This window comes from Megalops cyprinoides, chromosome 12, assembly GCF_013368585.1.
Source record: "Megalops cyprinoides isolate fMegCyp1 chromosome 12, fMegCyp1.pri, whole genome shotgun sequence".
In the NCBI taxonomy this organism is placed as follows: domain Eukaryota; kingdom Metazoa; phylum Chordata; class Actinopteri; order Elopiformes; family Megalopidae; genus Megalops; species Megalops cyprinoides.
The window spans coordinates 25,191,195-25,217,855 of record NC_050594.1 but is presented as its reverse complement, the minus strand read 5'-3'; the positions used below and the strand labels follow the sequence as shown (position 1 = coordinate 25,217,855).

General features: G+C 44.3%; 2 protein-coding genes across 5 annotated transcripts in view; one reads left to right on the top strand and one right to left on the bottom strand.

The window, feature by feature from the left end:
- Positions 1 to 5,445: 5,445 nt before the first annotated feature.
- Positions 5,446 to 7,168, top strand: LOC118787320 (insulinoma-associated protein 2). Its single transcript, XM_036542837.1, has one exon. The coding sequence runs from the start codon at positions 5,522 to 5,524 to the stop codon at positions 7,166 to 7,168; it is 1,647 nt and encodes a 548-aa protein (XP_036398730.1). The 5' UTR covers positions 5,446 to 5,521.
- Positions 7,169 to 10,941: 3,773 nt separating this feature from the next.
- Positions 10,942 to 26,661, bottom strand: part of ralgapa1 (Ral GTPase activating protein catalytic subunit alpha 1) — a 62,080-nt gene continuing 46,360 nt past the window's right edge. For 3 of the 4 annotated variants that reach the window (XM_036543055.1, XM_036543056.1, XM_036543058.1), the window contains 3 exons: positions 25,165 to 25,292; positions 15,418 to 15,542; positions 10,942 to 11,280 (listed from right to left, as the gene is read on the bottom strand). In XM_036543055.1, the coding sequence (XP_036398948.1) occupies positions 11,135 to 11,280; positions 15,418 to 15,542; positions 25,165 to 25,292 (399 nt within the window). In that variant the 3' untranslated portion in view covers positions 10,942 to 11,134. Of the gene's footprint in view, positions 11,281 to 11,818; positions 12,359 to 15,417; positions 15,543 to 25,164; positions 25,293 to 26,661 lie in introns of those variants that run through there. The other variant, XM_036543057.1, reaches the window with a different exon arrangement.

The following is a 26,661-nucleotide window of genomic DNA, read 5'->3' as shown; positions in this document are numbered from 1 at the left end:
CATTTAGGAAAGCAGTATTTAGCTTTCAAAATAATTACATTTACTGTTGTTGCTGTACCTTTGGTAACTATGTGGAGCTGATGAGCATCCTCATAACTGAAGTCTTGAGGATAATAAATATTTAGGGATAATGAAGAATTCAGATTAAATTTTCTTCCATACATTTTTATTCATATTTGTTTCAATATGAGATGGACTCAGGGCAAATATCAAATACATAAATATTTCTATCAAATTTAAATGATTTCAAAAAAGACATAGATGTGGACAATTTAATGAATTCCATGAACTTAAAAAGTGAAAAATGTTCATGAAATGCTGTCATTAACATAAAGGTTGACAGAATTGTTGATTTAAAAATGTTGTACCAGGTTATTCAGTGTCAAATTTTGATAATACTAATATTGTCTATATTACCCTGCTGAATTGCCATGTACTGTTTGGTGACTTGTCTTGTGTTCTATGTAATCACAACCCTAATGGATTTTTTCAGTGACTTTCATTGGCTGAGTACCATGATATGCTTTTTGAAATCGCAGTGCTGCCTACAAATTGATTAATATGGAAAATTTTAATTCCTTGAACCTCATTTCAACTGTATTATTAAGACAGCCATCGTTAGCTCAGGGTTGTGTCCTGTTTTTCTGTACCTGTAGGGAAAAAAAAACACTGTTAAGCACTTATGAAATCATCTGTATGATTGTGATGTTAAAATGTGAGTCCCCAGAAAAAAAACAATAACGAAAAAAAACAAACATAATTTTATAAACTGGAAACAAAGACTGTGGTTATACAAGTGTGGTTAAAGCACTGCCCTGAATTTACAGTGTGAGCTCAGTATAAATTTTTCGATGTTTGGTGGATCATGCTTCACGGATGCCAACACCCCTTATTAAGAGCACTAAAAATACAATCTGATTCATTCTTATGGAGTTTGGTTTGGGAAATGATGCCGACTAGACACACACACGCACACACGTCTCTCGTAATGCTTGCCACACTCCAGCAGATGGCGACAACCGACACACATCGTCCCTGAACTGTGACGCAAGGTCGTGAACCCCTTCTCTGCCAGTTTGCTGGATGTCCACCCGACAAGTGTGATGCTTAGCGCTGGCATTTTAATTTGTCTTTGGGTAGAGTGAAATAGAAGTACACTGGCATTCCGTGTTTACTCGTCCCTATGGGCACATGCTTCTTTGTCGGTTCTTACATTTTTTATGGTGGTATGAACTTATGGATCACGTGCCCGTATCACAGCCGGGAGATCTCGTTTGACTCCCGATCTCAGTTGCCGACTTGCTAAACGGCTTTGAAACTGCTGTTTCTTTCCTTATTTGTTATTTTGTCAAATTCAAGATCTTGTTTCTAACTCAAACCTAAAGAAAAATGTGTTCCTCAACAGAATGTTTTGCTAAGAATCTAAGTAACACCACAAAACGATTTTATCTCTGCAGAAATTAGTTACTCGAAAAACAGCGATTTCTCATAACCTCATCTGAATGTAGGCCTATTTGACTTTAGCTGGTTACAATAAAAGCTAAAATTGCCTTGTTTCGTTTTTTTTTTTTTTTTTTCTTTTCTTTACATCCAGATTGTTAGAATGATGAGTGCACTCAAAGCAATATTGCTCTGCGAGTCTCTGGCGAGGGTGGGGAGAACATAGGCGCTAATTAGGAACAATTAAATTTTAATTATGATACAAGCTGCCGGCCTTGGGGCTGCCAGATCTGGTGCATAAGGAGCTGAAGCTGTCCACCTCCTGCTGACTCATCTCGCATCATCGCTATAGATCATCTTTAATCCAACACTACACTTAAGCATGTGTTCGTTCCTTCCTTTCAAACTAGTAAATACTACATAATTATACACCAGACTAATGTCGAAAAAAGAGTACAGTAAATTCCTACAGCATGCGAGGATGTTACTTTAGCTTTGAATCATCATGCTGAAAAAACAAAACGATTCCAGACTTAATACTTAAGGCGGATGAAAAAGAAAGAAATCAATAAATACATTTCAGCAGTCTGTGGGATTAGAGGAAGATCTGATCGCATAGGAGCTAAGAACTCGATACTTTAATCCTGTAGCCTAATTCGCGACGGAAGCAAAAAAAAAAAAAAAAAAAAAGTGAGACAGACTTATTCTGTCTTTTCAGGTAAAATACAGGACATGAAATGAATGAATCTCTAATCGTGAAAGCAATAAATAACTGGACAACTGTACATCAATTATAACACGTTCAAATGTACAGATGTAGCCTAGTTGATGGCAGAATTCTTTACATAGCTGAAACTTGACCAATGGAGGAAGCAATTATGTGGAAGTGTAATACAGGTTTTTAAATAAAACCTCATATACTGAGAAGACTACTGAATACTACTGTCAGTGTCAGCGAATTACCGAAGCTCTGAGCATATCTATTTAAAATGTGACTACAGTATTGCTGTGCTCCTGAATCGAGGTCAGGTATCTAATAGTCGATATTAAGCAAGGAAAGCCATGTAAACGGCATGAAAAAAATAAAATGTTTCGTCACTCGTCAGCATATTATAGATAAAATGCATGCCTGACTTTGTCTAACCTTTTTGAGGGAAGGTTTTATTTAGGCCTACTTAAAAAAAATTGAAAGCACTGTAATTAAAGTGGACATTCTCTAATTCTGAAAAGTATCTCATGTCAAACATGTCGCCTTCTAATGAGCTGGTTTTCACGGGGAGCACTTTGATTAAAGTCAAGCGACGCCTCCTGAACCGCGGCCACCTCGACCGCGCGTTTAATCACACAGGCCGGTCGCAGTGCCGCCCTCGGGAATAAAAGGGACTCAGCTACTCTGATCTCTTATCAGCGTTCCCAGCCTCGCGAGGAGGAGGAACGTCAATGAGTGTCCTGTTCCCGCTGGCACGTTATCAGCGGGGTGGACCGCCTCCAAAGCCCGGTCGCACACTCCATCCTGTCAACGCCGTGAGCATCGCTACCCTTCTGCCGCGGAGATAGCGCGGCGTTCTCACTTGGGAAAATGGAAATAAAGATATTCCCATCGTTTGCGCCAAGCGAAAGAAAAAAAAAAAAAAAAACCAACCCATGATACTCCCCTAACCGCATACCCCCACCCCCCACCCCCCACCCCACCCCATCCCCAAAATCAATGCACAACGGCAATTTCGTTGCTTTTTCAATTAGCTTTACATTTCCTTTTGATAATAAAATCATAAATAAGCTACGATTGGCTTTAATGATACCTCAGCGAATTAATTATTAAGAAATTGGACACAAATATGTTTACAAATAATATAACACATATTAACGTTTATATTGACATAAATGTCGATTCAATGTATCAATATACATGAGTGGAAGAACACCCATAGACAAAAACAGGACCCATCAAATTAACATCTTCAACTATCCATCCTTAAGTAGGCCGCATTTTCATACACGAAAATTGGGGAAGAAAAAATACTTCTATCCGAGAAAGGGTTAGCGAGATAACACATCCTTCAGAATTACTCTTAATTAAACAGAAGCGAATTATTTACTCTTGTTAACCATTTCCAGTGACGTGCTACTGAGGTATAGTATGAGAAATACATACAAATCAGGTTTAACATTTAAATGAATAAAATGCAAATGTATTAATTATTAACGCGTTTGCATGACTGACTGCACTATACATTAAGATCCATCTCATCATTATTTATCTGACCTGCCTTGTTAAGAGATACGTCTTCACCCATCTCACTCAAACTGAGAATCACACCACGCGAATTATTATTTACTGTGCAAAGTGTGCCGTTTTTGCGATTGCGCATATTGTAACAACAAAATGTTTTGTTTACAGACACCACCGTGTCCCTGTAGAGAAGAAAACACGAAATAACTAATGGAGTAGCCTATCTGTTAGAATCTTGCCAATTAAACGTGGCCACAAAGTGGTTATTGCTAATCAATGTTTGAAAAGAAGATTGCATTAAGAGGAGTTGCCGTTTGAATTAAACTGTCTAATCATACATCTTGGTCTCGTTAGCGGCAGCGCAGCCCGCGTCCAAGCGTTAATGAAAAAAGCAGGTAAAGTGCATTAAATGGGTAGATTAAGATAACGGGCTGTTTACGAATGCCGAATTAAACGGCATGCCAGCAGAACAGCAAGCCAAAAGAATCCTCGCTTCTTAATTGCTCATATCAAACACAGGATATGCTCGTAACTGAATCAAGAATTCCGAGAAAGGTTAAAGAAGAGCGCGGCGGGGCATAACATGCACCGAATCCTATTAGGTGGGGACGCTACTTGTCAGCCTTTAGCCATGCTCACGGACGATGCTGCGCTACGGGTGGCGATCAGCTTCAATCAACATACCTCACAAATCGCACGCCTCTGGCAATCTAAAACGCGTCTTGCAGGCAGTTACAATTAAGATCCAAAAGTAGGCCTATAATTCCTGACTGCTGTTTTCCCATCACTTGTACTCCGAGAAATGACATAATTATGATGCGAAAGCACTGGCGATCATATTTCAGATAATGTAATCAAATCGGTTTGGTCCGCCTTGATTGTACTTTGCGAAAATGGGAGCGACTAAACAATTAGACAGCCTAGCGCATTTCATTTACTTTCTTCCTGTCACTGTGAGTTTTCGCCATGCAATGCAGGTCAATGTATATGTCAGTATTGTTCAACAGCAGAAAAGGCAACATATTTAAAGACTGAGCATATTCATGTTTATGCACAAGTAACATTATATCGCTAATATTTTATAAGAACATTATAATATAGATGCATATTTGACATGACATCTGATGATACATATTTCTACTTGTCATCAATGTAAGAAATTGTGCCATTTGCTGACTGAACAACAACAGTAAAACACAGTTGCTATGACATTGTAAAGTATACTCTCCAGAGCATGGGTCGCAAACTTATACACCGACATTACATTATGAGTAAAAGGTTACGCTTACAAAACATGAAATGTATTAAAGTTACGCATTTGTCAGCCTCGATGATTATAATTCACACCATTGCAAGCGTACGGTTAGCTATTGATATGTATGAATAACACGGACGAATACAATATGAATAGAATACGCACACTTTTTGTATAGTCTATACATAATAGTATGTGAAAAGTGGACAAATGTTGATATTTAAGAGAGGCATAGAGAGGCATGTAAGTCACACAATCAGCCAAAGACAAAAGTTTGGATTTTGAAGACTTAATCTATTCCCCGTATCTGGAGAGGCACTGACAATAACGTCCTCACAAAACCTTGCTCCTCCTACTTAGTGTCCTTCTGGTATTGTGGTCCAGTTATCCACTCTCTGATTACTGATTGGGCAAGGCTTTGACACAAATAGTGACTTCACGAAAACAAAAGGCAGCTCCAAAGATAAAAAACAAGCCACGCGCATTGATGTGACACAATCCCGCGTCTCTCCTCTCCGCGCGTATCCTGGTCATCAGGCGTTGACCGCTCTTGCTCATCCAGAAAGTGGACATAGAAAGTCATCGGTATAAGGATGCCCAGGGGATTTTTAGTGAAAAGGAGTAAACGGACTTCACCAGCATCTTACAGGATGCGTGATGCGGACAGGGACCCACCGAACGTGGATCTGCCCCAACAGACAGAGGGACAGACCACCGTGGCCATTGCCTGCTCAGATGTGGGACTTCCTGCAGATGCCAGAGAATCATGGGCGAGCGTCCCCGCAGAAACGGAGCAGGCGCAACTCTCCGAAAGCGCAGAAAAAGCCGAAAGGAGTGTGGTCTCCACTGACAACGCGCACGTTAATATTGGCGACCCCGCTCATGGGTCTCCGGGTCGAGCTGATGCGTCTTACAGTCCTATAAAGCCAGTCGGTACAGAGCTGAAGAAATCGTTCTTTGAAAGGTGCCTGAGTTCACCTGCCATGGCAGAGTCCTTCCCAATAAGCGCCCCGGTGTCTTCAATGGAGAGGCTGCTGATGAATCACTCGCCCTTCCCGCCTTCGGAAATGAAATTCGACACGCCCGTTCACCTGTACTCGCCGCTCCATCACGTCATGAAGCGGTCATACGTGGACTCTGATCGCAAAGGCAAACCTTCGGCCAAAAAGCCCAAGGTGATGAGAAAGCTGAGCTTTGAAGATGAGGTAACCACGTCCCCTGTGCTGGGACTGAAAATAAAGAAGGAAACTCCCGAATCGAAAGCGCCATCGTCTTCAGGGAGTAAGAAACCGCTGGGTGAGTTTATTTGCCAGCTCTGCAAGGAAGAGTACCCCGACCCGTTTTCCCTTGCGCAGCACAAATGCTCCAGAATTGTTCGTGTAGAGTACCGTTGTCCCGAGTGCGACAAGGTCTTCAGCTGCCCTGCCAACCTGGCGTCGCATCGCAGGTGGCACAAACCTCGTCCCGTTAATGGGGAGTCCCAAAGTGGGAAGAAGTCTCAACTGACAGCAGAGCATGACCCCCAGAAGCCGTCGGCGGAGGGCAAAGAGAACGCCAGCAAGATGCTAGTTAACGATCAGCACCACCCCTCTCTGGATAGCTCCCAGTTCCCAGTTCAACAGCAGCGCCCAGCGGATGGCGCCCACGGGCAAGACCAGCTACGCAGAAAGTCGCAGGAAAGCTCCGCGCCAGTGGACCAGAGTTACAAAGATCAAGAAAAATGTTTCGATCTACATCTCAGAGCCACAGACGGCTCGATGCTGCTTGGATGCTCGGAGACTACGGACGCGACCGCCTCCTCATACCTGCCTTCTCCTGGTCCGAGTGAGGAGGTGTACGAATGCCGCTACTGCAGCAAGAAATTCCGAAGACAAGCATACCTGAGAAAACATCTCGCTGCCCACGAAACCATCAGGTCCTCTACTTACAACCAGATAGAAAGTGGGCAAATCACCTTTCCCTGTCACCTGTGCGGAGCCCACTTCCCTTCCGCGGAAATACGCGATAAACACAGGCTGTGGCATGCGGTGAGAGAAGATATTCTCGTCAACCCGGGAAAGAGCGTGAACGCGTTAGTGAGACCAGACCTCATGCAAAGGGAGCAACAGATCTTCACCTGCAAACACTGTCCGTCCACTTTTTTTAGCTCGCCCGGTTTGACAAGGCATATTAACAAGTCTCACCCGACGGAAAACCGTCAGGTGATGTTGTTGCAAATGCCTGTAAGGCCAGGTTGCTAACTTTGCAGGTACGCGGAGGTGTCGAACAGTTAATGTTTTGAAAATGCTCACGCTGAAATCACTGTCAGTCAAAATACATGTGTAAAAAGCATTTCTTACGTGAGTGAACTACTACACAAACTGTAGAGTACTCGCAGTGGTCTGAAATAGCATTCTTCCGGTGCTTAGATAGGGGAAAAACAATGTAACAAACAAGCTTTTTCCTCTAATGACAAATAGGCCGAAATGCAAAATGTTTCGATTATGCACAATGTTGGCCTGGTGATAACTCTGCAGCAGATCCAATAACACGAGCACTCAAAAACAATTTAATTATCAACAAAATCTTGCATTGTTTTAACGCGCATCATTGTGAATACATAGACTATAAAAATATCAAAAGGGCTGGTGCCATTACAGATACGAATAACAATACATTAGCCGTCGAGCCGTTTATCATTCCCAGTATAGCCTATAATTTACTTCTTGGCAGGGGTCTGAAACCTGCAAATATCATTATAAAATCGTACAAAACCAGGCCAGGACGTCTTAAACCATTATATGTAGTTCCTATGGAAAATTGAATGTGGTTGTTGAGTATAGTTGTAGTGATTATTTTAACAGAAACTATTTATTTTCCTACAGAAAATAACTGAACTTATCTGTGAATGTGTAAACACTCTGTGTTTGTGAAAGGAAAAAATGTATTTATTTCCACATCAAATTATTCGCTGAATACTACCTACATCACAATACTCTTAATGTGACAGTGTAATACAACAAAACTACATTGTATATTTATATTTTAATATGTGGTGAACATGGAATGTACCCATTTGACAACTGTTCTAAACAAGTCATCATGTTAACCAAAGGTTAATAAAAGAACTGTAGACATCAGGGGTGCTGTCTCGTTAATACTGTATTGTGTTATTATTCACACCTGGCCCTGGGGAGTAGCCCACATCGGAACATGACTCTAGTTATTGTATTTTTCCCATTTGCTATATCCCTGGGAGACCATGATTTCAGCAGAGCCAATATAGATAATTTGTACAATAAGATAATCATTTTTAAATACAACTAGTAATTGATGTTAATCATGAGGACAGTACCTCAAGTTCACCAATTTCCAATGAGGCAATATTGAAATGCCATAGATAGTACAAATTTCAATATCACTGATTATTTAATAGGTCCTGTATGCAGTCAACACCAGGGACTTCACAGGCTGCTTAATTTCAAAAGTGTTCCTTATTTGAACATACACACACATAAAGGGAATTGAGAAGATGGAAGTTCTTCAAACTGCTTAAAGATCCTCACTTAATCATCATCATTCCCATTCCTTTGAGGATGGGGAAAAAGTGCAATGCTCCATGACTCACTCACTTCCATTTTTAGTTTTCCTTGTGCCATGTGTGTCATGGTGATGACAGAAATAGCTTTCCTTCACTTTTGGCCGTGCAATCGAATCAGAATCGGTTTTATTTCCAGACACCACAAAACATCTACATTGCACAGAAAAGCAATTACTGGCATCCACTGGTATCGTCATTACTTTTTACATGCATGCAGCCCAGAACGCAGAAACGATTAGGTACACATGCAATCTTTGTACGTCACCGCTTCATGCTGCCTGCACGTTAATGCCTTTTAAAAGCCAAAGCACTGAAAAAAAATGGCCACAATGTTTAGCATCAGATACTGTTAATGATCACTTTACACTATAAAAAGATCAGAACCAGGAAATGGTAAGAATACTTTTATTGTCAAATTTAATAGCACATCCATTTTCCTTCCTTTACAGCCAATACAAATGTATAGATACTACATGTTTGACGATACTATATTATTGTGTGTGATGTGTAGCTTTTATATTAACACATGCAGTCAGTACTGGCGCCATGCTGCTTTTGGTCAGTAGTAGCATACATTACAACTCTGCTGATGAGCAAGGTTTTTTTGTATGTGCACATATTTCAGAGACTTGAATGCAGTACACACATTTAATTTGAACAAATCAACCCATATGATGTGGCATATTTTTCATTGCCTGCCACTAAAATGTGAAAATGGTAATTTTATTTATCTCCTTGGTTAATTTCAATGATCTGAACTACCAGAGTCGAGCTTTTCTAAACATATTTTCTAAACCATCTCTTATTTGAAGATAAATTAGCACAAAATGGTTCACTGAAAATATGAGCTCTCTCAACGTCCTAGTAACAAAAGGCAGGTCTCAATTAACCTTGTGTACTCAAACAAAAACTAGAAAACAAACCACTGAAAGAGGCCAGTATTATAAGTGTAAAAAAAAAACTAAAATAAATGTAACAAATCAGAGCTGGTTGAAAAACAGACAAAAAACACAACCGTTTTCAATCCCTTTCCTCTCTAGCAGAGAACCTATTACTGAGTGTGAATACATGTAAAAAAAAAAAAAACAGCAACAAAAACCCTTCAATATTCAAACCGTAAAAATGCAGTGCTGTTTGTATTGTACAAAGTTGGCAAAGGGTGTAACAGCTGTGTTCGCAAGCAGGGCATTTGACGGCACAAAGAGCCCCTCCGTCCACTCACTGATTTCAATGTAATGAGCGCCTTACCCTGCCCGGGCAGTACCTTCAGCTAATCTGGGTCTACAGTCTGACACTGAGAAGAGATCGGGAGGGATCCATCAGTTTGGTTTGGCATCATTTTTGTAGTGTAATCTCCCTCCTTTGGGCTGAAGTCTTTGCCATGTGAATAACGTTTGTTTTGTTTTGTTTTTTTTTTGGGGGGGGGGGGCGGGGGGGTTTCAAGCTCAGGCGATCATCCTATCAGGAGAGGTGAAAGTGATCTGTGTTGTACAGGCAACGTTCGCCTTCATTACAAAGCACTGGCCCCGGCATGGTGTTGACTTAACTGGTGCCGGGCAGAGGCTTCTAAAACAAGCGCTCTTGAAAAACAGAACACAAGCAAAAGAGAAAGTTTTATTACACCTTGGACTGTTGTTCTAAGTGGCTTGAGGTCAATTTTAAGTTTTTTTGGCAGATATAAATATTGTAAAATATATACACAGACCAGATACTGTTCATACAATATACATATACATTTTATATATAACCGTTAGGAGTGAGAAGGGCGTAGTTCAGTATTACACATTGTACATAAACAAAGACAAAATCAGTAACATTCTGCATCAGAAGTTGAAACACATTTTACAACCTTGATAATAAACATGAAGAAAAAAAAAAAAACAGTAGTGAATGTCATTCTGAGATAAAAACAACCAGTTCTATATTTAATGTACCAAATCCCAAATGCAACATGAACAAGTGCTTAGGTTTAACCGAACAGTTTTGACTTCATAGACAATGGTACTTTATAGCTTAAATTTGATTTCATTTACCAACATTTGCTTGCTTTAATCCAGCCCTTTAATAAAGGTTTATTTCTCCTTTATAGACTACTGTACATATATATAAAAAAAATATTTTATGGAGTAAGCAATAACATCTGAACGAAGAAAAATAAGCTTAAATAGGTTGATTTCTCTTTTACAATCACTGGCATTTATAGTGGTGCAGAAAGGAGGGGCACTCGTTACCTTACACAGTGGCAACAGCTAAAATAACAAAGCGGATGACACGAGTCTGTTATTTCAGTAAAAAAAACGTTAACTCAATGCACTGGCTGCTTCTCATGCACCAGACACACATCAAAAATACACACTTCTGTTGGTTTTCCTTTTTGTACACAAATAATTATGCACATGAATATATATTTTTAATACATATATTTCTCTATCGCTCTGTCTCTCTCTCTCTCTCTCTATACATCTGTGTGTGTGTGTGTGTGTGTTTGTGGACAGGGTCCCTCTTCGGCGCAGTGTGTGGTAGGAGGCAGGTCCTGCTTTGGGATGTGAGGTGTTCTGAGGGTGGGGTGGGCGCAGTCCATTGCTGTAGGGTGGGGGTGGGCGTAGTTCTGGTGGGAAGGCAGCGGTCAGGTTTTGTTGGCGGAGCCGGACGAGCGACGCAGCTTCATGGACATGCGGCTCTTGTTAGCACGAGGAGACATTGGCGAGGCTAAGTCGCTCCCGTCTACCTGTGCCGCTGGACTTTCGCCCGGCTGACTCTCGTGGCATGAGCCTGGTGGGGACGGGGGGGGTGGGGAGGAGGAGGAGGGAGGAAGGAGGCAGGAAGGAGGGAGGGAGGGAGAGCACAAGCGTCAGAGCCCTCCCAGCCTGCCCGCCGCAAAACGCCTGGCAAGCATCATGCAGGACCGGGGTCAGCTGACTCCGGTCACTCTCCATCACACATCACTACTGACACAGGCTACTGCGTCCTACTCATCCACTCTCTGTCAGCTTCAGATTTAACTGCTGGGTTCCCCGGAGGTTACAGTTAAGGGAAAATGATGATTCTACAATGGAGAGGGGTAGTGCATGCAAACCCTCTACGCTGAAAGTTAGAGGTGTCGCATCTCTTGAAAATATTTGCTGCAACGTGCTCTAGGAGCTAAGAGGCACACAAGCGGAGTTTACAAGATGTCCGCAAAGCCAAACGTTATTTTTTAACATAGGACATATTACTAAATGTAAAGTGCTAAATGCTCTTATCCAGACATAATGTGAGACATAACAAAACAAAAGAGTAAGCATTGATTTTAACCAAAGGGAGTCACATCGACATTATTTGATTCATGGAAACATGACATTTCATAATTCAAGAGAAAAAAGTACCGAAATTGGAGTGCCAATATTAATTAGCTATTGTGATAAAACATCTATTAATTTGTGTGGAAGAAATCTGCTTGCCACTTGCATCCAACCAGCTCTTCCAAATTGCTCTGAGAGGCTAACTTCCCCCAAGTGTATCGCTACGGCTTATGTGTGCGCCGCTCAGAATGGCTTCGAAACAGCTAACCACAAGAGATACTGGAACTAATCAACACGGAGACTTTACACCTAAACCTTAAGGAAGGAGCAGAAACACAGTGTTGGGGGGGGGAGTCTGGGGGGAATAACAGCATCAAAACAGAAACTAAAAAGGAAAACCAGGACGAAATAAGGAAGAGGAAAAAGGTAATATGCCAATTTCTTTTCAGCATACCATTCACAGCTAGCGTGAAAGACCTTCCGTTTCAAGCCTTTGCCCTTTACCTTGGTGAGCCCATTGTTTTCTAGTGGAGGTTTGGGAAGGAGCAGAAATATCACAGCATTTCTCTCTTTGGTGGGGGAAAATGAAGAAATGTGACACAGAGAGGGACAGACCGGAGAGGACAGGGCAGGAAAAAAGGGGGACGAAACAAGGACGGGGAGAGCACACGAAAAACAGAAATGGAAAAGGGAACAGGAAAAAAAAAAAAATGGGAGAGAGAAAAAGGGAGAAGAGATAAAAAAGATAAAGAGGCGTGAGCAGTGACAGCAGGTCTGAAAGGGAAATCAACAGCAGATGTGCATAGAGCAAAGACAGAAAGGAACCGCAAGGCCCGGCCATGGAACCGCTGGGCAGGCCACGCACACAAACACATGACCGCTGACGCACCGAGGGGTGGCTTACTTACCGGCTTCAGTCCCGGACACTCAAACGTCACTCTGCTAGCACATACATGGAGCAGGGCAGCCCATTGCCAAGCAGCTAAGAAATAGGGCCATTTCTGTCTTTTTTGTCTGTACCCAAGAACCCTGATACCTTTGGAATGCTTGTTTAAAAAGGTGCTAGTTCCCCTATGTGGACTGTGAACGGTTAAGAGCAGTTAACATACCTTTTTGATGCTTAACACAATGACAATATTAGTGAATGATGCGGCATTAAGGCATTGAGGGCTTGTTTTGTATCTTTCTTTGTGTGCTCTTAAATGTGTAACTATATACATACAGAGCATACTATTCAGACAGTGTAATTCTGAGAGTGAGTGGACATGTGAAATTAGCCACACAAAGTCATGTTCACATAAATTCCCTCTGTATTGCTACCAAGAAATGTGTGTTATCAGTATATTAAGAGGACTCAATACAACTCCTGGAGAATAGCATTCTGGGACCTCAGGAGATCAAAACAGTTTTTTAATGACAACCATTCAACACATTGAATCAACATTACAGGTCACACGCAGGCAAAGTACGGAGTATGAGCAACACTAGTCCATGCCAGAAGACACACTGTAAGACAAGAGGGGCTAACTGGACTTACTTAAAAATAAAAAGGAAAGCCAACAGCTGTAGTAGTGGTAGTGGTAAAATGTAAAATAAAAAGAAATGCGTCTATCTGTGGTTGAAGACAACCCGGATCGGGCGGGTTAGAACAGCATGCAGGCTGGGGGTTAGTGCTACACATTTATCAGATGAGAAAAGAGAGTCGTGCTCATTTCTCTCCAGAGTGAGTGAGATTGATTTTGTTTAGTGTACAGAGACAGAGATAGTCTCTAGTGTTTAGAGACAGAGACAGGAATCTGAAATACAGGGGAGGGGGGCTTATAACCTGGTTACAAGCAAAGAGTCAAATAATAAAAGCAGCCTTTGTTTTTTGGTTGTTTCCAAAGTCTTACCTTCAGATATACACAAGTGATTGTTAATGATCTAAAGGGGGAAACATAAGATAAAGGAAAATAAAACAAAATGATAACCAAAAAAAGAAAACAAAAGACATGATCACTTGGATTAAGAGGCAAAGAGGCTGTGTGTTATCACTAGGACAGAAATAAATCATCTTTCAAAGCCAGAGCATTTGCTACTGAAAAACATTCCACAGAATCCTCAAAGTAACGCACAAATAATTCACATTACATAAGCCTTCAATTTGGTATGGAAAAACAGCCAATTCTTCAATATTGATTGTGATCCATATCATTTTTCAGTAACAAAAGCATTTTTTCCTTCACTGATTGCATGAAAAACAGCATTATATTCAGTTTTGTAACAATGTATAAACACAGGCACAAAACACAGATGAAAAAATGAAAGGGTCTGTAGGAGTAACCTGAGCTGCTCTGAGGTGAAAGCACTAATAAGCAGCACCTATTTCCAGACCAGTGATGCTGCATTTTGTTGGTGTGATTTTGCTTACATAGCGTGGGGACAAATTATTGCACCACGCTTCTCTGATAACAGAGACTGTCTCAGATAGCAGCTCCATCTCAGTTTGTTTGATTACTTTAATCATTAAACTCTTTTTTTGCTTGGGTGACCCTTTCCTTTTCCTCATGTGTAACGACAGCAAGACATCAAGACTTTGGGGAAGGGGGAAAAAAATCACTTAAAACAAAAAAGGGAAACAGGAGGTGTATGACACAGCCCGTGGAAAAGGTGGACATGGCACGACCCACACAGAGAGGGCAACCTGCTCTCGTCCATTACCCATAGCTCCCGTATGCTGATCGATAATTACAAGTCAGCAAAGCATCAGGCTCAATCAGGAGAGAAAGTTAAAAAAAAAAAGCACTTACTGAAAACAAGGTGTGGGGAGTGCAAAAAAATGAAAAGACTAGGGTAGACAGTTAATACAGGGGTATGTTCAGGTGTGTCTCATTGGTCTGTGCAGGAAGTTCAGTAAGTTATTACCACCTCCCCCAACTCGTGTTTTTTCTGCTATACTAATATGCAGGGAGGTATTCCACAGTGCAAATACAGGCATTTACCCTTAAGACTTTTTCTCTCAATTGAGGATTAACACGAAGCATTTACATGATATAATGAAAACAGAAATATGGAAAATGGTCCACTTCTCCCTGTGAAGGTCTTTTGGACTTTAAAATGCACTGTGCAAAGTTTTTTTTTTCCCCTGACGATAATGGGGCCCTCCTGTCTAGGTTGATAAATCAACACTGAAAGCCCGTCTCCCTCTCTGAGAGTGGAGACATACGGTTTGATACCCGCCCTCCATCAGGTAAGCAAACACACCGTTAACTTGACAAATCACCTTTGCTGTAAAATGCAGAGGCGACATCACGCAGGCCAATTTAAATCTCGGGGCTTACGTTCTCACTTATACAGCCAAGAGACAGTGCAGACTGAGAGGCTGCCATCTTGAGAGGATTCCAGCACTTTTTTTTGCAGTGCCTGCAACTCTTTACCTGCACCATTCCTCTCTGTACACTGGCATATGCAAGCTCTGAGTGATTCCCTTTCACTCTAAACTCTCCATGTGCGTAAATGGAAAAAGTTCCTCCTCGGCTGCTTTTGTAAAAAAGCGTCATCTGCACAGCATTTCACACCTGTGATGTGGAATCGGTCCTGAGGTCGAAATGGATGCTAATGCGCTCCGCCGAGGGGGGGGTGTTCCTACCTGCTTCTGATGGGAGGTGATGGAAGGGGGCGGGGCAGAAGACCTGGGCAGCGTAGTCCTCAAAAGTGGTTGGCTCCAGGTGGTGCTGGACGATGGTTTCCAGGTAACGGGCTCTTTCCTCATAGCTGGGACACGCGTCAAGGGAAACTCCCGCTGCACACTCACCGCAGCGATAGAATATCGGGAGGAAGATTGGAGAGATGAGAAGAAGGGACTGCAAATGACCATCATAAATGTGTTATCCCTGTATATTTAACATGCCATTAGGCAATGAGGGGAATTTTACTGTCAGTTTGATGCGGTTATGGGAGATGATAGGCTTATGACTCGGTGCTGACAGCACAGTGACTGCTGAAACGGGTGTGAGTGCGTATGGGAGTTGGATCGCGTTAACGAGCAGCATGCAGACCGGAGACGCAGCCTGTGACGTGATGCAGCGGGCGCTGGCAGAGGGCTCCGATCTGTGATCCCAGCCAGGCTCACGCTGGGGCCGAGACGAGAGGATATTTAAGGAGCTGCGCCCCGCTGGGTTTCTGTGGGTGAAGCGACACCCCCGCGTGCGTGCGTGTGCTGCCTGACAGGCCCGTGATGCCCCCGAACCGCGGGGTGGGCGAAACGCGCGAGGGGAAGGGGCGAAGCGGGTGGGCGGGCGCGGCTTCTCGGCCCTGCTTCCTGCCGGCGTCTGATTCTGCCGGGGTCGGGGAGAGGCGCGCGGAGCGCTGGGTAATTACCAGTGTGGGAGCCGGAGCTGCAAGCTGCCAGCCCCGAGCCCCTCTTCCGCTCCCTCGGTTCCCCCCCCGCGCGGGGCGGATCAGGGGCGCCCCAAAATCCGCCTGTGCGAACACACGTGAGGCCGGAGCCCGGAGCCCGGAGCTCAGGGTAACCACTCACCGAGCCTCACAGAGACAGCAACCGCAATCAACACAATTCAGTTTTTTTTTTTTAACAAGTCTCCTGGTGCCAAAGACAAATCTGAAAAACAATCTGCAATTAATACTATATGCTTGTGTACGTTCCATACAAAACCACAATTCTTCTCTCAAATAAATCTGCCATTAGCACCACCAGAGAATAAATACAGCTTTTGCCAAAATTTCATCTCTGTTTTGTTTTTTTTTTGTACACTGCATCCACTTCTCTGACCTGTTCTGGCCCAGTACAATAGCCACTTTGCCCACGTGAGAGGCTAACTCTTGACATTGGCCTCCGAGAGCACTGAGGGAACAGCCGACCGCCGCCTTATTTAAAGGTAATTTCAGCCCTCCTTTACCAGAAGGGACAAACGAGTCGCAGCCCTGCCCGATTATTTGCCTCCTCACCTCGGGATCCGCGCGAATGCCACCTTGTCACCAAGACAACAAATCCTCCTCTATTGACTCGAGATGTACTATGTGCATTAAGAGAAGAAAGAGGGGGGAAAAGCAAAAAAAAATTTTGCATTAAGCATCAACCCAAATAGCCCTAACCTAGATATACTCTGATTGAATTTTTTGAAGGATATTTCTTTAAGGGGCCTGTTAGAGTGTCTTCAGTGAATGTGCATGGTGCTCAGCAGTCCCTCTTGTATGGAATGGGAGGGAAAAAGCTGGCCTTTGTGTATTACCAGAAACTCATTTTCCATTTGGATGAAAAGCCAGAGGAATAATGCCCCTTGCATCTCCCCCTCCCACTGAGCTTTTCATTGTCGCTGCTCTCGACTCCCGAGCTCTCGGAGGAAAGAGAGAAATTGCCACTGAAGAGATACCAAAAAGGAGCTTGTTAGCACATTACAAGTGAAGGATCTTGGTGGGGCCCAGGAACAATCCCGGTGGTGTGTTAATTCACCACTCGGAACATGCTGGTACTGATAGCTTCCAAATTGATCACTACCCCCCCCCCCCCCCCTCCTCCTCCAGCCTCCCCCCCCCCCCCCGCCTTTGCGTTAGCAGAGCTTGCCAGGAGGAGGGGAGCAGGCCTCTAGAGAATGAGCTGCTGTCTAAACAAGCTGTTTCCTTATAAAGAGCAGGGCCAGGAGAGTCCTCACCGAGCAGCTGGGCTCGAGAGCACCACCACGTTCCAATGCAAAATAAATACAGAATGCTACCGCTGGACCACTGACCCCTGCATTCAGCATGATGACAGCGGGGATGCCCCTCCAGAGAGGGTTTTGTACATGCAGCAACCAAACAACTGGAAGAACTGGGTGGACTGGTTTGATGTGCTGCTTTTGTTCTGTTCCTGAAATAAGACCATTCTAATAAACACGAACACCTGCACCTGTATACTACGCATGGAACTACACGAGACAATGATGTATACTCAGTGTATTTGCACAGAAACATAGTTTCAAACAAACGAATGCACTTCTACCTGTCCTTGTCTTCTGGAATAACATAAAAACAAAACACACCTACTGTTTGAAATTACACATAACTCACTTCAAGTATGACAGTCAGTGCTCAGTAAAAACTGAAGAATGTGGTCTGTTGTAATGTTTTACAAAGTAATCTTGTAGGCAGAGAAGCCCTGGTACAGACTTTCATATACATAAAACGAAATGAGGAAAAAAAAAAAAAAAAAACACGAGGTCTGGGAATGACGTGGGTGTGAAGAGACAAGCTGCATCCTGTTCATATTGATCAATCCCTCATTTGCCCAACGCAGCGCTAGTCAACACCATGGCCCCTTGGTAAACACACCTGTAAATTAGAGCGCGGTGCATCGGGGGGGAGAGCGGGCCCAGCGCAGAGCCCCACACTGGCAACCGGAGCCAGTCGCTCATGGAGAGGGGCACAGTGGCACCACCGAAACCGTAATCTTTTTAATTGCGTGCTCGTTTTCGCCCCCCCCCTGCTCCGACATTATCCTTCCTCACAATCCTTAAGTGGGATTTAGACATGATGAGAGGAGGGGGGGTGAAAAAGGGTGTCCAGAGAGCCAGAGAGCCCGCGGTTCTGAACAAAGCCTGTAGCCGCGCCGCAAACCGAACACGGTTCGGAGCGTGTCAATTAAGAGCGTCGCGAGGGACACCTGGTCCCGCCTTTATTTGGGCTCCGCCAGCCTGGCCAGCTGACGAGAGCTCCCCAACAGGTGTGCCTGTCCTGCCGAGGGGAGGGGGAGTGGGGGTGTCCCAATTAAAGCGGTCCCTGCCGCGAGCCCGTCTGACCTTTGGCACCAGGGACAGCACCTCAGCGAGCCTGGGCGACTGTCACAGAAGCGGAGAAGCACGAATGCTTCAGTCCAGCCAACCTGGACATTTAACATGAATGTAAATACCTCTGCCCCAAAAGTGGTATTTATGGGATGCATATCTGGAGACATGTTCTTTACTCCATTTAGTCATATAATCTATCAGATGCCTTCTAAGGTGGCTAGAATGAGTATTGCACAAGACAGAGTTAATGGTCACAAATGCCACAGTCAGCAACTTCCTTTATTGCATATAAAATTTCAGCTAACCATAGCTGTTAATTCATTTATTTTAATTTGTGTCGAATTTAGTCTGCTATTTAGCCCTAATTCCCAAATGACAAATTCCTTCATTCTTCCGCACAAATGTAATTTATTTTTAAGTTAGGATGAAAGTGATGGATTTTTTTATGACCTTTTTTTATTACATTTTAGGTTATAAAATGTAATCAGAACAGCCCTGAATGCAGAGTGTATTTTCAAAATGAACAAAAAAACTCCTTAAAATGGAATTACAGTGTATGCCGGTTCAATGCACGAACTCACACTACCTCCCATTCCAATATAAATGTAAAAAGCAGGGCTTCCTACTCAAATCAAATTCAGGACAAATAACGGAACATTCTTGTAAAATAATCTGAAACACCCCAAAATGCCACTAAAATCTCCATCAACTAAAAGAATTCCAGACTTGCGCTTATCTCACAAAATGATGAAATTAAATGATGAAAAATAGGTCAGAAAGGACCGATTTCACCGAACCTTTAAGGGAGCGCCTTTTTATTCCTCACTCGAGGAGGGGGGGACAGAAAAGAAAAGAAAAGAAAAAAAACAGAGAAAATCATAAATAATTCAATTTGCGGAGTTTTACAGACTTTAATTACAGACATCTACGTGTGCCCAAGTGCACAGTAATCTGTTTATTTGTCCATCTGATGCTCCTGCTATCAGGCCTCTAACAGTGATTTTATTACTAGGATGGGCTGTTACAAGCTGCCATAACCTGTCATTAAAACCAATGTCACTGCAGCCAGATGAGAGGGAGATAGGCCTGGCTAATGCACCCCAGCCCCGGGGCAGTACGACAAGGATCTGGGGCTGGAGTTCACCATCAGATTTCCACCTATTAATCTTGACTTAAATGCAATTGGGCCAGTAAAATATGGGTCCCAGAGTACCCTCTCGGCTATTGTTCTCAATGTGCGTGACAAGTCGAAGGTAGAGAGCCGGTACCTCGGGGCTACGGCCGCTGCAAATTCAACATTTATTCAGCATTTAGATTCGGGAGTTACGCTAATATTCTAATGGGCGCGGGGGGGGCGAGGCCCACGCAAACACAGATAATGATTAAAATGCACATGAATCAAACTGGCGGTGGCTGTTTTTTTTTAATCTTCCTGCCATTTTTACTAAACGCCTCCCTTGAAAATGACCGTCTTTCGAAACACAGCCTCGCGCAATGACAAAGCCATGCTTTTTAAATTTCCCAGCATGCATACTCAATCGAGTACTTAAGTAACACACTACAAAAGCAGCGAATGAGTATAAGTTCTATACAAAGGGAAACTACGATGCCATAGGACGGGGTACTTTTTTTTTTTTTTTTTTGCGGAGATAGAGGAATACGTCTTTATTACTACGTACGGCGCCATGTCCCAACAAGGAGGGATGGCGGTGAATAGCGATGATGCCGTTTTCGCCCGCTCGTGGGCCAAGGCGGATCGCTGACAGTTTGCATTGATTTAAGCTCACGCCTCCAGCTCAGACAGCAATCTCGGAGCTTCTCCCGGCCCACGGCGAATCTTAAACACCTCGTCAGGGAGTGCTTTACGCCCGCACTCCCTTTTCCCCCCGGGGATGTGTTTGTTTACTTCTCTTGTGACCGGGAGGAGGGCGACACCAGCCTTTACAAATCACAATTACACGGCTCTGGATTTCTTAATGGGTCCTTGAAGTGCTTTGGACGACTCGAGGAACAAGAGAGTTTGGGAACAGCCAGCGCAAAAGACGACTAGGACAAATACAAACTTTCATCCCTTTTCACCCGGCAGCAAACTCCATCTCAGATGCATTACATTACATTACATTATTGGCATTTAGCTGATGCTTAGATCTAGAGCAACTTACATAGGTTAAATTTTTTTTTACATTACCCATTTATACAGCTAGATATTTACTGAGACAATTCTGGTTAAGTACCTTGCCCAAGGGTACAGCAGCAGAGCCTGTACCCAAACTGGCAACCTTTCGGTTCGGAGTCCTGCTCCGTACCACTATACTACGCTGCTGACCCAGATGCAAGCGCACATCTCTGAATCATTTTGGAATTCAGCTTTGCTTCAAAGCTGTAAGGTCTACCATGCTATCCTGGGATTCAATTAGCACTGGAAATAGCGACACAATCCAAATATTTACCAGGTGCACCCTGTCAACAGCAGTGCTGACACTTAATTAGTGCCACACCAAATCAACACAGGAGAGGGGGGGAAAAATTACACTTAAAATAAAGACCAAAACCCACACTGTAATCCAAGCCAAGACGTAACCAATTCATTTGGACTCATTTACGGACTGACTCCTGTCCGCTGACTACATCTTCATTGTGCTAACAGAGTAATCAGTGACCAGGAGCGTCCAGAAACAACCGGCACAAACAAAACAACGCTGGGCAGGAAAAACCGATCCCCCCCGCCCCACTTTCCTTCAGTTCTTCTCTTCTACTTCAACAGGAAACAATTAGTGAGGAACGGCCCTCCCCCCAGGGACCCATCTAACCCCCTCCCCTCCCCCTCCCCCCAAACCCCGCTACGCACGCCCTCCAGAGATCCCAGCAGGTCAGAGCGTTTGTGGGGCACAATGGGGCCATTGTGGGAGCTGGCGGAGTGAAAACTTCAGGGCCCGTTAGGCGTTTGGCTGTGGCCGGCTGTAGCAGGGAGGGGTGTGTTTTGGTGGTGGTGGTGGTGGGGGGAGAGAGAAATGACAATAGGAGCCCAGGCCCAAGCTTTCATCAGCTCAGTTGCCTTTGGAAGGCAGAGTCAGAGGGAGAAGGCACTGACCCAAGCTCTCCCTATCACGCCCAGCCATATGCTGACCCCAGCAGCCCAGCGGCTTTATCACTGCCAATCAGGAGCCTCCGCCGTCCCCGCTGCCATCCCCTCTCCCGCTCACACACCACTGGACTGGCAGGGCCAATGGGGAAGCTGCTTAGCGTCTCTGTCTCCCCCCACCCCCCCCCCTCCCTTTTTTAACATTGTTTCCCCATCTCCACAATCGGCCACTAACAGATGGAAGGTGGCCGTGGCTTGCAGAGTTACATTTATTTTGCCTTCCAAACAGCTTGCGTGGCTAACCCCCCCACCCCACCCCCCTCCTCCTGCCTACCCCCAGCCCCAGCCCCAAGCCAGGCAGATCAGTTAAGGCAGAAAAGAGGCAGGAAAAAAGAGAGAGAGAGAGAGAGAGGGTATGGGACCTGAGGCATGAATCTGATTCCGCTCTTAAAAATGTTATCAGGAAGCCTCTGACCACATGGTCCGGCAGCTGTGACTGAGGCAGAGGGAGCCCTGCGAGAGGCCAGAGAGGTCAACCCGCTCTAATCGGACGCAAACATTCTGACACTCCCAGCGCCGCACAAACCGGGACGGCATATGGCCGACTCACCCAATCACACGCCATTCCCCACCACTGTTTACACACAGATTGTGGGGCAAAAAAGAAAAAAAAAGACAAAACATTTTATCACTCAGCACAAACGCGCTGGCTTCCAAGCCGGCATCGCCGTAGAAACGGAGGCAGCATCGCGGCTTTAGGCTCGGTGTTCACCGCGCCGTCGCTGGATTACTTTTCGCACTTGGGGAAAAAAGGCGGCGTTTACAATCCGGCCAGGTTATTTTTAAGACCCGTTCCGTTCGCCCGGACACACCCCCCCCCCCCCACCCCCGCGCAATTTGTACCGCCGCTGCTGGCCAGCTTGCTATTTATCGTTTTCCAGCACGCATTAACCCAAAAACATTCCTTGCTTCCAAGCGCAAATTTCACAGTCATGGTCAATGATGGATCAATGGGTAGAGGAGGCAGATGGACATGTCTGCAGGCCAGGAGGATGAACTGTAAGTTAGCGCGGCGGCGCATAAGGGGCCAGGCACAGGGGGGAAAAAACAAGCTCCTCGCCGAGCACGCACAAAGGCGGGAGTTCCTCCCGCGCGTCGCCTCCTTCAGAGAAGGTGCGCGGAGGGCGAGGATGGAAAGAAGAAGAAGAAAAAAAAAAAACAGCTCTTTTGATGTCATTTCATGCACCTCATCTGCAGCCTCTTCAAAAGAAAACACAGGTTTCAAAAGACGCTACTTTTCTTTAATCTGATCACTTCACTGTGCTCTGCCCGCCGCGGAACAAAAGGTAATTGCACGCTTCTCGCCCGATCGCGATGGGCTCCAGTTTACTGTTGACGCACTACGTGCCTTTCCTAAATTAGACTGCATTGGCGAGCTCGACCCGCTCTTGTTTCATGGGCTTTAACAGTCGCCTCTCCTTATAGGTAAAAAAAAACCGAGAATCAAATCCATAATCCGTCACATTACTCCTTTAAGAATGAAAAGAAAGACAAAGGTGTTACTGTTCTTCGAAGTGTCCAACGAGCAGCCTAATTAAAGGACGCAGACTTCGTCAAAAATCTGGAACCCCCAGCGGCTCCGATCAAAGGCATTTAAAGTCTGTGCTTTGGAATTACTTGCTGCAGAAAAATGTCCTCTTCTGTCAGCAGTATCAACAGGTAACTAATAGATGTGGAGCACGCTTCCCCCCTTGGGGCCAGTCGGTTCCTCCTGCCCCATCTCCTCCTTGCTCCCCTGCAATGCATTAAGAGCCTAATTGCTTGATTAAGCCATTACGCCTGACACAGGAGACAATCAACATCAGAAAGTACCTTTTCCGTGACAAAACAATCAGAGTTTTCAGCTAAATGTGCTTCAATTATCAGCCAGGCGTGACGAGGCCCGGCCAAGCTGGGGACAGGGACAGGGGAAGGGGGGGGGGGGGAGAGATTGGGGCTGGAAAGACATCCGTCGATAATGACAGATTACTGTAATTCTGCCTGTCAGGACCATCGACCTGTGCAACTCACGCCAATCAATAGCACACTCCTCTATTGAGCACAGCGCAGAGACACAGATGGGGGAGATTGCTGCGAGCTAAGACTCAAGCTGGGCCAAACAATCTCTCTCGCTTGGAGGACAAGGCAGATGAGAATTGTTTTTTTTTTTCCTCCCTCCTTTTTTGTTTTGTTTCTGGCAGTGGAATCTTTTGCTGCAAGGAGTGACTCAGAAGAGGGACAGAGGGTAGGGCGGCACATTTTGGGTGATTTTTTTGTGGCATACGTGCTAGAGTGTGCAAGATTAGACACAGCATGTTAAAGAAATGACCGAAAAAGACGTTTTTATCTAAGAAAGGGGTTAATGTATTGTAGGAGAATACTTGAAAAAGCCACAATGGAGGATGATAATATAATCTTTCACTTTCATTTGTCTAACCACTCTCTAGGCCCTGACATGGTACAGAAAAACGATTAAGTCTCTAATTAGAGAAAGTTGAGTAATTATATCAAGTAGGACATTAACTGGGTAAGTCTTCTTTGTCACCACCATTTACATCAGGAAAAAAAAAGAATTAACCAACTTAAAGTCAAAAAAAGGTGTTATTTCTGATTTGAAAGGAGAAGTAAATTAGGGCACTTGGCCTTTTTCGAGGGACCAGACCATCTACCTTAACTATGAGAGAGAGGGAGACGGCAAAAAAAAAAAAAAAAAAAAGTAAAATTGCCACTGCGGCGCTTCAAAAAGCAAATCGCTGATCACCACACATCACCATCATCAACAAGAAAGCCGGCCGTGATCGGGGGGCCAATCCCACGGCTCACAAAATACAGCCCCCACATTGTGTAGAACGCAATGTCTACATGTTCGGCAGCGAAATAAGACATCAATATTTATTGACCAGCCCTGCCATTCTCCTATTCTGCTCCTTGCTTTAGCGGAGAGGGCTGCTGTCGATCGGCGAGTGCAGGCGCAGCCGGAGGAACGGTCCTGGCACATGGGGGACGGAGGGGGCCGCGATGCCATTAGGGCCCAGATCAATTCGGCGTGCCTGTGTCCATCTGCGGCTCGGGGGCCCCATCAACTCAGCCGTCAAATGATATATATCTTAAGATAAAGAACTCCTCTCTCGGTATCGACCGCCCCCGCCGAAGCCTCCTGACACACGCACGCCGCCCGACTGTTTTACACTTTCGGGCCCACCGGAGAGGAGGTCCTGGGCGTCTCGCTCAGGGGGTGCTTGTGTGCTGACAGTCGGACGAGGTGTCGGGATGAGCATTTCGGATGAGCGTCCCGGAAAAGCATCTTTTTTTTGGGGGGGTGGGGTGGGGTGGGGGGTGTGACAACTTGAACACATAAAGCGAGGTTATTCACACAAGTGTGAATAACCGGTCTGGACATTGGGTTCATGAGCAGCTGTGGGCAGTGTGAGATTCAGCTTGAGAGATTCAGCCTGAGAGATTCACAGAGAGACAGAGGGAGGCGAAAGGATACAAGTTCTGGTAGAGGGGGATGAGGGACTTGAGGGCTCGGCTGGCGTTGATGGCCGTGGCCCGCACCAGCGTAGGCAAGATCTTCTCGTCCACGATGGCGCCGTCAAACAAGGGGCCAAAGAAGGGAACCTGAGCGAGGAAAGAACCCGCACAATGGCAGGGTTATTATTGTTTCTGAGCATGTGATTGATCAGCCGACATGATCTCTTGGAGAGTTGTCTGTTTCACATGTGATGTTTCCTATATTTTTAATTCCCCCTGGTAGTGTGCTTTTTAACACAATCTTCAGATTAAAATATGCATGCGTGTTCGCTCTCTCTCTCATACACACACACACACACACACACACACACACACACACAAGACTCATAGTGATCAGACCGATAAATCAACTAAAGTTCTAATCAACAAGTACAGGCTCAATGAACAAATTAGATGTTGTAACTATCAAGCTGTGAGAGTGACAGTGAATTAAGTCATCTATGTGTTTCACACGCCAGTAGTCAGTTTATGAAAAGCAGGAAATAAAATCTTCAAAGAAACTCCTACCTGTACCTTCATTTTGTTATATTTTTTTGTTATATCTAGCAGCTAGCGAGCTAAAACTATTCAGTACAGTAAGGTACAATATCCTATTCACAAGAAGCAGCCAACTTGCTACCAAAAAAATTAATCAGAAAAACATGTCTGACTGTCTACCTAGCTAGACATCAATGCTTGGCACAGATGGCTAATATGGCGTTAACACCCTATCCAGCTAGGTAGCTTCCTGAGTGGTAAAATGTGTTTTCCTATAATCTTTACACTCTGCAGTGATGCCAAAGAAAATTACTACTGTAAACCCTGACAAAACACTGTATACAAAGGGGGTCTGTCTTTCAGAATGTCAAAATATGGAGGAACGCACGCCAGTGAAACAAGCAAATATGATTATCCACATACACACATTCATATACATGTATGATTTAAAGCAACGAGCTTTGAAGAAACTGGACATTCATATTTTCCAGCTTTTTTTTCCTCTGAAAACACACAAATCAAATGCTACTAAAATGCTATTTTAGAGCCTAAATTGACATTCACACAAGCCAGACCTGTTTTCCCTTTATCTACTTATGCTTCTACATTTCCGCAGACTCAGTTAAAGGAGAGTAGGCTTGCGTTTTATCATTCTCCATGGTGGAATTTAATTCTAAGAATTCTGCTCATTCAATTACACCGGACATAACTGAGGAGGAAGTTGCAAAGAGGTACTCTTAGACATATGCATGCTATGACTGATGTTTTGTTTCTTACGATGCTTAAATCCAGTCAGTCGGCACCAATTTGTGTTTTTTTTTTTTTTTAACCCTTATGGCCCCAACCAAGAGAGAGAGCTCTTTTTTAGCGTTCTGTAGCCAAACTGTACATGGGACACTGTAAGCTGCTGTAGCCTGAAAAGGTACAAAGCATGATTTGTACCTTTTAATTTAATATTATTATTATATGCATTTGCTAC